The sequence below is a fragment of the Pezoporus occidentalis genome, unplaced genomic scaffold (genome assembly GCF_034315485.1).
Source record: "Pezoporus occidentalis ecotype Australia unplaced genomic scaffold, CSIRO_AGI_Poc_V1 ctg799, whole genome shotgun sequence".
Lineage (NCBI taxonomy): Eukaryota > Metazoa > Chordata > Aves > Psittaciformes > Psittacidae > Pezoporus > Pezoporus occidentalis.
Window position 1 is genome coordinate 11,367 of NW_026916157.1, and position 12,688 is coordinate 24,054.

Genomic DNA, 12,688 nt, shown 5'->3' on the forward strand with positions numbered 1-12,688 from the left:
CCATCATCTCAGCTGTGAAAAAACTGTCCCAGGACCTCAAACAATTGAGGGCCAATCTATCTGATTTATCCAGCTCCTCACGTGTACCAACACACGTCTCAGCTATTAACAAAAGGCGTCCTATTGTTCAAGAGAGGAGATACAGGAGGTATACGCCACGGGGTACCCTATGGTTTTACCTGCTGGATCACGAAGAAGACATGACAAAGTGGGATGGAAAACCTACTTCAGCTTTGGAGGAACGGGTGAGTGAACTGAAGAGGGGAGCAAGGGCCAAGACTGATCGTCCCATGAGAGCTACGGCTTCAGTCTCTGGTGATCAGTTTCCCAGATGGAGTGGAAGAGCTGATTTTACTCCAGCTCCTGTGATAACGAAGAATAATCCCTTTCACCATGACTTAAGTGTCCAAAGCTGTGACGACCATTAGAGGGGCCCTGCCTCCAGCCAGGTGGAGGTAGGGGACAATCGGATTTACTGGACTGTGTGGATCAGATGGCCTGGCACATCAGTCCCACAGAAGCATAAGGCTCTAGTAGATACCGGTGCACAGTGTACCCTGATGCCATCAAGCTGTCAAGGGGTGGAACCCATCTATATTTCTGGAGTAACAGGAGGATCCCAAGAGTTGACTGTGCTGGAGGCTGAAATCAGCCTGACTGGGAGGGAGTGGCAAAAGCACCCTATTGTGACTGGTCCAGAGGCTCCATGCATTCTCGGCATAGACTACCTCAAGAGAGGGTACTTCAAAGACCCAAAAGGGTACCGGTGGGCTTTTGGTATTGCTGCTTTGGAGACTGAGGAAATTGAGCAGCTGTCCACCTTGCCTGGTCTCTCAGAAGATCCCTCTGCTGTGGGGTTGCTGAAAGTTGAAGAACAACAAGTGCCAATTGCGACCACAACAGTGCACCGGCAGCAATATCGCACCAACCGAGACTCCCTGATTCCCATCCATCAGCTGATCCGTAGACTGGAGAGTCAGGGGGTGATCAGCAGGACCCGCTCACCCTTTAATAGCCCCATATGGCCAGTGCGAAAGTCTAATGGAGAATGGAGACTAACAGTAGACTATCGTGGCCTGAATGAAGTCACACCACCATTGAGTGCTGCCGTACCGGACATGCTAGAACTTCAGTATGAACTAGAGTCAAAGGCAGCCAAGTGGTATGCCACGATTGATATTGCCAATGCATTTTTCTCAATTCCTTTGGCAGCAGAGTGCAGGCCACAGTTTGCTTTTACTTGGAGGGGTGTCCAGTTCACTTGGAACCGACTGCCCCAGGGGTGGAAACACAGCCCTACCATTTGCCACGGACTGATCCAGACTGCACTGGAACAGGGGCAAGCTCCAGAACACCTGCAATACATTGATGACATTATTGTGTGGGGCGATACAGCGGAAGAAGTCTTTGAGAAAGGGAGGAAAATAATCCAAATCCTGCTGAAAGCCAGTTTTGCCATAAAACGGAGTAGGGTCAAGGGACCTGCACAGGAGATTCAATTTTTGGGAATAAAATGGCAAGATGGACGTAGACAGATCCCCACAGATGTGATCAACAAGATAACAGCAATGTCTCCACCAACTAATAAGAAAGAAACGCAAGCTTTCTTGGGTGCAGTGGGGTTCTGGAGAATGCACATCCCAAATTACAGTTCGATTGTAAGCCCTCTCTATCATGTGACCCGGAAGAAGAATGATTTTCAATGGGGCCCTGAGCAGCAACAAGCCTTTGAGCAAATTAAACACGAGATAGTTCATGCAGTAGCCCTTGGACCGGTCCGGACCGGGCCAGATGTAAAAAATGTACGTACACTGCAGCTGGGGAGAACGGTCCTACCTGGAGCCTCTGGCAGAAAGCTCCAGGGGAGACTCGAGGTCGACCCCTCGGCTTTTGGAGTCAGGGATATAAAGGATCTGAGGACAGCTATACCCCAACTGAGAAAGAGATACTGGCAGCCTATGAAGGGGTTCGAGCTGCTTCGGAAGTGATTGGCACTGAAGCACAGCTCCTCCTGGCACCCCGGTTGCCCGTGCTGGGCTGGATGTTCAAAGGCAGGGTCTCCTCTACACATCATGCAACTGATGCTACATGGAGTAGATGGGCTGCACTAATTCCACAACGAACTCGAATAGGAAATCCCAGTCGTCCAGGCATTCTAGAAGTCATCATGGACTGGCCAGAGGGCAAAGATTTTGGAATGTCACCAAAGGAGGAGGTGGTGCGTGCTGAAGAGGCCCCACCATATAATAAACTGTCAGAAAGTGAAAAGCAGTATGCCTTGTTTACTGATGGCTCTTGCCGTATTGTGGGAAAGCATCGGAGATGGAAGGCAGCTGTATGGAGTCCTGGACGACAAGTTGCAGAAACTGCTGAAGGAGAGGGTGAATCGAGTCAGTTTGCCGAGGTGAAAGCCATCCAGCTGGCCCTGGACATTGCTGAACGAGAAAAGTGGCCAGTACTTTATCTCTATACTGACTCATGGATGGTGGCAAATGCCCTGTGGGGGTGGTTGAAGCAATGGAAGCAGAGCAACTGGCAACGCAGAGGTAAACCCATCTGGGCTGCTGCACTGTGGAAAGATATTGCTGCCAGGGTGCAGAACCTGGTGGTGAAGGTACGTCATGTAGATGCCCATGTACCCAAGAGTCAGGCCACTGAGGAACACCAGAACAACCAACAAGTGGATAAAGCGGCTAAGATTCAAGTGGCTCAGATGGACTTAGATTGGCAACATAAAGGTGAATTATTTTTGGCCCGGTGGGCCCATGACACTTCAGGCCATCAGGGCAGAGATGCAACATATAGATGGGCCCGTGATCGAGGGGTGGACTTAACAATGGACACTATTGCCCAGGTTATTCATGAGTGTGAAACATGTGCTGCAATTAAACAAGCCAAGCGGTTAAAGCCTCTTTGGTATGGAGGACGATGGTTGAAGTATAAATATGGGGAGGCCTGGCAGATTGACTATATCACACTGCCACCAACCCGCCAAGGCAAGCGCCATGTGCTTACCATGGTGGAAGCAACCACCGGGTGGCTGGAAACATACGCCGTGCCCCATGCCACTGCCCGGAACACCATCCTGGGCCTTGAGAAACAGATTTTGTGGCGACACGGCACCCCAGAGAGAATTGAGTCAGACAATGGGACTCATTTCCGGAATAACCTTATAGATATTTGGGCCAAAGAGCATGGCATTGAGTGGGTATATCACATCCCCTACCATGCACCAGCCTCTGGGAAAATCGAACGGTACAATGGGCTGTTAAAAACTACACTGAGAGCAATGGGTGGGGGAACTTTCAAGCATTGGGATACACACTTACCAAAGCCCACCTGGTTGGTCAACACCAGAGGATCTGCCAACAGGGCCGGCCCAGCCCAGTCAGAACTTTTACATATTGTAGAGGGAGACAAAGTTCCCGTGGTGCATATGAAGAATTTGCTGGGGAAGACAGTCTGGGTTATTCCTGCTTCAGGTAAAGGCAAACCCACTCGTGGGATTGCTTTTGCTCAGGGGCCTGGATATACTTGGTGGGTAATGCAGGAAGATGGGGAATTCCGATGTATACCTCAAGGGGATTTGATTTTAGGGGAAAACAGCCAGTGAACTCAATTGTATGCTGTTGCCTGCTGTGTAATACTTTTATAGCCCATCAACTAGATGTCTCCAGGTCACCAGCGACTGGCCCTGACTTCCCTCCAGCCATCATCCCAACAGAGAATGAACTTTGAACATCATGGACCGAATGGATTCGGCAGCATTATAGGGATTGGTCCATGCACTAAGAAAATGATCTTTTCCTCTTGGTCTGTATGTATATGGATGTATATATATGGGAGAGCGATGGTGTATTGAAAATGTGGGATCTGAGCACGACGTGAATGGTATGTCATTGCACAGCAGGGCATCCCCTACCCAAGGAGCTTGTGTTGTTCTCTGCTTCCTTGCCATTTCTGCCTAGGGCAGGCTTGAGCTGCAGCTCAGCAGCCCTGCTCTGACTCCCTTTGGCTGCATGGCCTCGGTCCAATGTTTCCTGTATTCCAGACTGGGAAATGCTCTGTGTGCTCTGGGAAAGCCTGAGAGTCCCCTTTCAATACTCCATTCAAGGGCATCCTCTCCTCAACATGCTATTGATTCCTGAATCCTGGAATGCCAGACTGGATTGGGCTGGAAGGGACCTTAAAGCTCATCCAGTTCCAACCCCCAGCAACGGGCAAGGACACCTTCCATTAGAGCAGGTTGGTCCAAGCCCCTGTGTCCAACCTGGCTTTGCACGCTGCCAGAGATGGTACCCTGTGCCAGTGTCCTACCACTGGCAAACAGAAGAGCTTCTTCCTGAGATCTCGTCTCACTCTCCCCTCTGTCAGGTTAAAGCTGTTCCTCCTTGTCCTGTCCCTACCGGCCCTTGCAAATACCCCCCCTCCAGATTTCTTGTAGGCTCTGTTTAGGAATGGGCTTAGTAAGGTCTCCCTGGAGCCTTCTGCAGGCTGAACACCCCCAGCTCTCTCAGCTGTCATTACTGGAGACATGCTCCAGCCCTTAGAGCATCTTTGTGACCCTTCATAAGCCCATCATTGTAGGATTAGAAGTGAACAAGTGTTGGAAGGGACCCCAGGAGGTCTCAAGTTGAATCTGTCAGGAGCAGAGTCAGAGCAACTGGTTCAAGGCTCAATTCAGGCTGAGTTGGAAATCCTCAGGGCCAGAGACTGCACAACCTTTCTGGGTGACCTGATGCAGCACTTGGCTGAGCCAACGGGAACAAGGTTTCCTTCTGTCCTGGCTGAACCTCTCCTCTGTCACTATCCCCCACTGCCTTTTGTCCTCCCACCAGGCACCGTGGGGAGGAGCCTGGCTCTGTATTCTCCATGTCCTCCTTGCCGCTACAGGCAGCCAGTCCCCAACAGCCTTCCCTTCCCAAGATCTCAGGTTCCCATGAGCCTCCCCTTCTCCAGGCTGGAGAAGCCCAGCTCCCCCAGCCTCTCCCCACAGGCACCGTGCTCCAGTATCTCCTGACCTGAGGGCCCATTACTAAACCCACTCCTGAACTGGGGATCTGAAACCTGGATGGAGGATTCCAGATCATCCCTTCCCTTGTTCTCCTGCCGTGCTCCTGCTCATACAGCCCACGATGCTGCTGTCCTCCCTTGCTGCCAGGGCACGTGCTGCCTCCTGTCCAGCTCCTGCCCACCCAGACCTTTTCCATGGGCTGTTCTCAGCCTGGCAGCCCCAGCCTGTGCCATTGCAGGGCAGTCCCCTGCAGGTACCCCTGTGTCCCCTGCTCTCCTGCCCAGGACACCCTGAGAGCTCTGCACCCCCCCCCATGCCATCCCATCTCCCCACATCAGCACAACAGCCCTGGCCCTTGGGCTCCCCAAGAGCTCTTCCTGCTGCAGGCACAGAGCAGCCATCCCAGAGCTGGAGCAGACAGAAAGCTGCTTTCATTCCCCTTCCCTCCTGCCATGTGAGGACATATCACAGAGAAGAAGTTGCTGCAGGATCATTTATTTCCCTTAAATAAAGTGAGACACCTCCATTGACACAAAGCCTGTGTGTCAGACAACACGAGTGGCTACTTAAGCAGGAGGAGATGAAAACTGACATTTCTATGAAGACATCACCACAAATCGAAACAGGAAAACAAATGTAAAGCAGGAAAGACAGACGTGACCTGTCGTGACCTTCACTGGGAGTCTTTTGCAGAGCAAGACAGGCAGTGTATGGCTGCTGAAACACATCTGGTCACCAGCTTCCTCACAGCATCCTTGAGCTCCTGGTTCCTCAGGCTGTAGATGAGGGGGTTCACTGCTGGAGGCACCACCGAGTACAGCACTGACACCACCAGATCCAGGGATGGGGAGGAGATGGAGGGGGGTTTCAGGTAGGCAAATGTGCCAGTGCTGAGAAGCAGGGAAAGCACAGCCAGGTGAGGGAGGCACGTGGAAAAGGCTTTGTGGCGTCCCTGCTCAGAGGGCATCCTCAGCACGGCCCTGAAGATCTGCACATAGGACCCCACAATGAAAACAAAACAGCTAACAACAATCAGGACACCAACCACTAGAAGCCCAACTTCCCTGAGGTAGGAGCGTGAGCAGGAGAGCTTGAGGATCTGGGGGATTTCACAGAAGAACTGCTCCACAGCATTGCCTCGGCACAGGGGCAGTGAAAATGTATTGGCTGTGTGCAGCAGAGCACTGAGAAAGCCACTGCCCCAGGCAGCTGCTGCCAGGTGGACACAAGCTCTGCTGCCCAGGAGGGTCCCATAGTGCAGGGGCTTGCAGATGGCCACGTAGCGGTCGTAGGACATGACAGTGAGGAGAAAATACTCTGCTGACATGAGAAAGACAAAGAAAAAGAGCTGTGCAGCACAACCTGTGTAGGAGATGGCCCTGGTGTCCCAGAGGGAATTGGCCATGGTTTTGGGGACAGTGGTGGAGATGCAGCCCAGGTCCAGCAGGGAGAGGTTGAGGAGGAAGAAGTACATGGGGGTGTGGAGGCGCTGGTCGCAGGCTGTGCTGGTGATGATGAGGCCGTTGCCCAGGAGCGCAGCCAGGGAGATGCCCAGGAAGAGCCAGAAGTGGCAGAGCTGCAGCTCCCGCGTGTGTGCGAATGGCAGGAGGAGGAACTGGGTGATGGAGCTGCCGTTGGACATCTGCTGCCTCTGGGCATGGGGCACTGTCAGAGGAGAAAAAGGCAGTGACAGGTTAGGACAGGAGGGATGTCAGATACAGAAGTTCAGTTAGACATTCACAACTGAGCACATTTTAGCAGGAGAGGAGAGGTTCAGCGTCGTCCCCAGTCATGTCATTACACTGCTGAGGCTTCTTCCTAGGTACAATCAGAAGAGCATTGCATCAGGCAAAATGTCTCACTTCTTTGCAGAACCAAGAGAGCTGCAGTGTCCATCAGTCCTCTCCCACTTGCCCTGTGCTCAAACTTGCACTGCCTGTAAGGTGCCTTCACACACAAATTGATCTTAAGAACTCCCACAGACATCTGTCCTGTGCTGAGACCAGAGGAGAACGGTTTCAAAGCACAGTCCACAGAGCTCTCATGGGGAGAAGCAAGGGGCTGTGGGCGGCAGAGCACGGCCAGCAGCCACGTCCAGTGCCAGACTCCAAGAGAGCTGCCTGAACGCACCCTCCCCAGGGCTGGGCTGCACTTTCCCCCCACTCCCTGCCCATGTCTCTGCTGCCTGGAGCTGTCCCTGCCAGGAGCTGCTGCTCTGTGCCCACCTCTGCTCCCTCTCAGTGCTCCCAGAGCCCATGCCATGGGCTGTGTGCTCAGCTCTGCCCTGCACACCCCTGCCTGTGCAGGGGCTCAGGAGCAGCTCACACAACCCCTCACAAGACTCTTGGTGCCTCCCCCAAAGCAGAGAAGTAAATTCCCAGCTCCCACTGCCCAACCTGCCCACCAAGAGGGAAAATCATCAAAGCTCAGCATCCTTCCCTATCAGGTAAATGATGCCTCAGTGTCTTTCAGAGGGACCCTCTGAAGAAGTGCTCAGAGTGACGGCAGATTGGAGCAGCGTCACCCACCCAGCACTTCCCTTCCCTGCCAGGGGCTGTTCCCTTCCCCTCAGTTCCCGCCGAGCTCCATGGGGAGATCCCGGGCAGGCCGAGTGCTGACCCTGGCAGGCAGCAGAGTCCCTGCCCCTGCACACAGCCTTTGGGCTGCAGGGACCCTGCTGCAAGGGCAGCGCTGGGCACCCCTGTCTGCACACCCACATTCTCACCCTGCAGCCAGCCCCGGCACAAGGGACCTGCCTTGTCCTGTCCCTGCATGGTGCAGGGGGAAGCCCTGCTCTGCAGCACATCCTCCTCCTTATCTACACAGAGAGAAACTGCAGCTGCATTGCCCTGCACCCAGTGCCTTACCACAAACAGGGCTGGGAAGGTTTCTCCTTCAGAAGGTTTCTCCTCCTCCTCAGCATCCTCCACTGCCAAGTGCCTTTAAGCTCCCTGTGTCTCGCAGGTCTCCCCTCGGTCCCAGCTTAGCAGCAGAGGCCCAGCCCAAGGTGGCTCTGCCTCTGCCCCGCTGGGCTCCTTCCAGGGCTCCCTGGGGCTCCAGGGAAACAGCATGGGAAACAGCCTGAAGCAAGCACTGATCTTCCCTCCCTCAGCTGGGAGGCACACTGCCTTCCTGCAGTGCCATTTCTCTGATGATTACAAAGATTTAAGGATAAAAATCTTCCTTTCTTACAATCAATCAATGAATTTGAAAATGGCCCTTTGAGAACATCGAGTCCAACCATTAACCTATCTCTGGCAAGTCCACACACTGAGCATGAGAACGTCTCTGGTAGGATACCCTGTTAGGATGGTCAGCAACAGCAACTGGGGCTTTAAAGTTGAATTTTACATCCTACCTTAATTTCACTAATTTATATCCTATTCTGTTTGTTGTTAAACATTCTGCTATACATTAGAGCATAGAAATCAGCTGGACAAGTTACGTGGATGCAGAAACCTGTCCATATATATAATTATACTTAAACCCATTTAAGAAATACTTAACAATAGAGTAAAGCAACCAGACATTGCCCTCAATTTAGAACTGGAATTCAGCACTACTCTGTTGGCACAGCGGCAAGAGGTGAGCACACCACTCTGAGAAAGATGGACTGACTTTAGTTACGGGGTGGAGTGTGCTGACGCACTTCCCCCCCCATTTCCTGGAGCCCTCTGCTTCCCCAGGAGTTCCTGTTAGGCCCCAGCCTTTGCACAGTGCAAGGTGTTGGATGCTGGCTGCTCCCTGGCTGCACGAGGAGCTCTGGTTGCCTGGCAAAGGTGGGAGCAGCACACAGAGATCAGGAAAGTTGGATACTCCCCGATTATACCAGGAGCTCTTTCAGGTTGATCAGCCATTCCCTAAATCCTAAACAGTTTCAGAAAACAGGCATGGGGGACTTCTCTGGGAAACACGTTCCAGTGTGTCACCACCCTCACCAGAAAGAATTTCTTCAGAGAACATGGTTTCTGTTTCACTGCAGAGACAGGAGGCAGGAGGAAGGGGTGGGGAGCACGCATTCCAGCCCCAACTCCGCACAGGGCAGCGAGGGGTGCTGCTCTTCACTACAGCACAGATGGGCTGAACTGAGTCAGTGCTTACACTGAATGTTGGGCTCTGGGCCCCCAGGTGAGGGCAGACCAGGTCAACAACACTGCAGGGCTGAGGTGCCTCTAGCCTCTGACAGCCAGTGGCAGCAGGAGGCCAGAGAGACGCTGCTGCTGCAGTGCACGGCTCTGCATGTGCAAGGTGATCTCAGAGAAAACTCCAGGAACAAACTCACCAACAAAGCTTTCCAGCTGACAAGCAGGTATTCTTTTTTGCGGCGCCAGGAGACACAGGGGATTGCTCCTCCTAACGTGTGTCTCTCAATTGCCACACAAGCCGTCCTTTCATAGTCCCTGGGCATACACACATATTCATAAGGCTACGTATGGATTACATCATTTTCCAGAAAGTTCCCTGCATGCGTACAGAATTGTGGTGGTGGTCTCTGAGGGTCGTTTACTTCTTCCAACAATCTTCCTCACTTCTGGCCGCCTTTGAGGGATCACAGAGAAGTCATAGAGGAGTCATAGAGGAGTCATAGAGAAGTGATAGAGGAGTCTTAGTATCATAGAATCATAGAATAATTAGGGTTGGAAAGGACCTGAAGATCATCTAGTTAAAACCCCCCTGCCCTGGGCAGGGACACCTTACACTAAACCATATCACCCAAGGCGTCGTCCAACCTGGTCTTGAACGCTGCCAGGGATGGAGCATTCACAGCCTCCCTGGGCAACCCATTCCAGTGCCTCACCACCATAACAGGAAAGAATTTCCTCCTTATATCCAACCTAAACTTCCCCTGTTTAAGTTTTAGCCTGTTACCCCTTGTCATAGAGGAATCATGCAGGAATCATAGAGGAGTCAGAGAAGAGTCAAAAACAGTCATACAGGGGTCATAAAGGAGTCATAGAGGAGTCATAGAGGGGTCATAGAGGAGTCATAGTGAAGTCATAGAGGAGTAATAGAGAAGTCATAATAGAGTCATAGTGAAGTCATATAGGAGACATAGTGTCATGTATTCTTAGAGGTGTCATAGAGAAGTCATAGTGGAATCATAGATCAGTCATAGTGGAGTCATAGAGGAGTCATAGAGCGGTCATAGTGGAGTCATAAAGGAGTCATAGAGGGGTCATAGTGGAGTCGTAGAGGAGTAATAGAGAAGTCATAAAAGAGTCATAGTGGAGTCATATAGGAGACATAGTGTCATATATTCTTAGAGGTGTCATGGAGGAGTCATGGTGGAATCATAGATCAGTCATAGTGGAGTCATGGAGTTATCAGTTGGCTGGTGGTGAGATGTTGTATTCTCTTCCCTTGTTATTTCCTTTATCATTATTATTATTGGTGGTAGCAGTAGTGATGTGTGTTAGACCTTAGTTACTAAACTGTTCTTATCTCAACCTGTGGGAGTTGCATTCTTTTGGATTCTCCTCTCCCTTCCTCTGGGAGTAGGGGGCAGGAAAGAAGGAGGGGAGTGAGTGAACGAGCTGCCTGACTGGTTTTAAACCACAACAGTTCTTTTTGGTGCCTAACGTGGGGCACAAGGGTTTGAGATAACAACAGATCTGACCAGATTACTAGTCGCTCATCACAATGCCGATTTATTGGCTCTCAGAATTGTTCCTCTTCATCTCAAATTTTCAGAATGTTGTAACTTACTTAGAGCCGGTAGTTGCTGTCTCAGTGTTTATCAAGTGTGGGGTTTGGGCTAAGGTTCTTGTCTGACTGTGCTTTATGGCTATGACTTGTAATATAGGTGGGCTCCAGCAGCAGGGCGGGACGGACGTGGCCATGGACTTGTACCTGTACCTGTACACTGCTCTTCTCCATCCTGGCCCTTGTCCTCGCCTCAATCTGTGAGAGGCTGCGGGGAGCCGAGGGGGAGTGGCCCAGTTAGCCGGCAGCTGCCGAACTGGCCCGGGAGAGCAGCCCCGGGGACCAAGCGGTGGCGGGAGTGGGGCTGGAGGTCGGCAGGCAGCGGCTGCTGGTGGGGGATGTCAGGGCTGTCGAGGGGCAGAAGGAGGTGGCTGCAGAGCAGCGGGAGAAGGCAGCAGAGGAGCCGAGACCCGTGACCGAGCCCAGCCCCACGACGGCCGACAGCATTCCCTGGAAGCTGCCAGCCGAGCCCCAGGAGGATGCGGGAGACCACGCAGCATTTCCCAGCAAGGCAGAGGAGGAAGATCTGGACTCAGGAAAAAGGAAGCTGGTGGTGGGAGTGCTGGCAAGCACAGCAGCTACCCCAGCCCCACTGACAAGTACAGCAGCATCGTTTGAGAGGTCTGAAGGTTTTGAATGGCCTTTGGGTACCCTTGGCACCTGCCTGCTGATTGGGGTGGGGATCAGCATGTTGGCACACACACAGACTGTGTTTCACCCACCACCATTCTGTCTGATCTCAACAGTTAAGCAGAGTCGGGTTTGGGTCTTGTCTAGGGTTAGATGACGATATAGGAGCACCAAGAGATTTTCCCCAAGGCTGTACAGTCATGAGTGGCAGGGTGTGTGGGACAGTATGGGCAAGTATCTAGTCCACTGGGCCCCTCCAGTGCTTTGGAAGCATTGGAGATGGAAGGCAGCTGTATGGAGTCCCCAGCAACAAGGTGCAGAAACTGCTGAAGGGGACAGTGAATTATTTTGAGCCTGGTGGGCCCATGGCACTTCAGGCCATCAGGGCACACATGCAACATAGAGATGGACTCATGATGGAGGGGTGGAGTTAGCAATGGACGGTATTGCCCAGGTGATTCACGTGTGTGAACACTGCACACAGCCTCTCCTGTTCTGAAAGACTGTTATAAGAGATGAAACCTGATATCATGGACCGAGCGGACTCAGCAGCTCTATAGGGATTGGTCCATGCGCTAAGAAATGATCTCTTTCTCACTGTCTGTGTGTATACATGAATGTATATATGTAAGAGCAATGACACATTGAAAATGTAGGATGTGAGCATGACGTGAATGGTATGCAATAACGGCTGGATACTGGTTTAGCAGTAGCAGTCATATTTCTCCTTCTTAGTAGCTGGTTCAGCGTTGTGTTTTGACTTTCGGCCTGGGAACAGAGCTGATAACACCAATGTTTTTAGTTTTTGCAAAGACGTGTTTACTCTGACCAAGGACTTTGTGAGCCTCATGCTCTGCGAGGGAGGAGGGGAAGCTGGGAGGAAGCAGAGACGGGACACCTGACCCAAACTGACCAAAGAGGCGTTCCATACCACCACACGTCATTCCCAGGATGTAGCTGAGAGTTACCTGGAAGGGCTAGGACTCCAGGTTAGAGGAGGTATTGGTCGGTGCTTGGTCAGGCTGCGGGGCGAGTTATCAGTCGGTCGGTGCTGAGGTGTTGTATTCTCTTCCCTCGTTACTTCCTTTATCATTATTATTATTGGTGGTAGCAGTAGTGATTTGTGTTATACCTGAGTTAGTAAACTGTTCTTATCGCATGATAAGAATGAGCTGCCTAACTAGTTTTAAACCACGACACTTGCCTTGCCTAGCCTTGCCTGACTTGGCCTGGCCTGGCCTTGCCTTGAAGTGCCATCCTTCCATTGCCTTGCCTTGTAATGCCTTGCCTTGCCTTGCCTAGCCTTGCCTGACTTGGCCTGGCCTGGCCTTGCCTTGACGT

The 12,688-nt window shown here is 52.0% G+C and overlaps 1 protein-coding gene across 1 annotated transcript; it reads right to left on the reverse strand.

The window, feature by feature from the left end:
• Nucleotides 1-5,489: 5,489 nt before the first annotated feature.
• On the reverse strand, nt 5,490-6,750 carry LOC134155576 (olfactory receptor 14A16-like). Its single transcript, XM_062602889.1, has one exon. It carries the CDS (start codon nt 6,654-6,656, stop codon nt 5,688-5,690), a length of 969 nt encoding a protein of 322 aa, XP_062458873.1. The 5' UTR covers nt 6,657-6,750; the 3' UTR covers nt 5,490-5,687.
• Between the last annotated feature and the right edge of the window lie 5,938 nt (nt 6,751-12,688).

Coding starts and splice junctions, on each gene's coding strand:
- LOC134155576 (XM_062602889.1), bottom strand. CDS start 6,656: ATGTCCAACGGCAGCTCCATCACCCAGTTCCTCCTCCTGCCATTCGCA.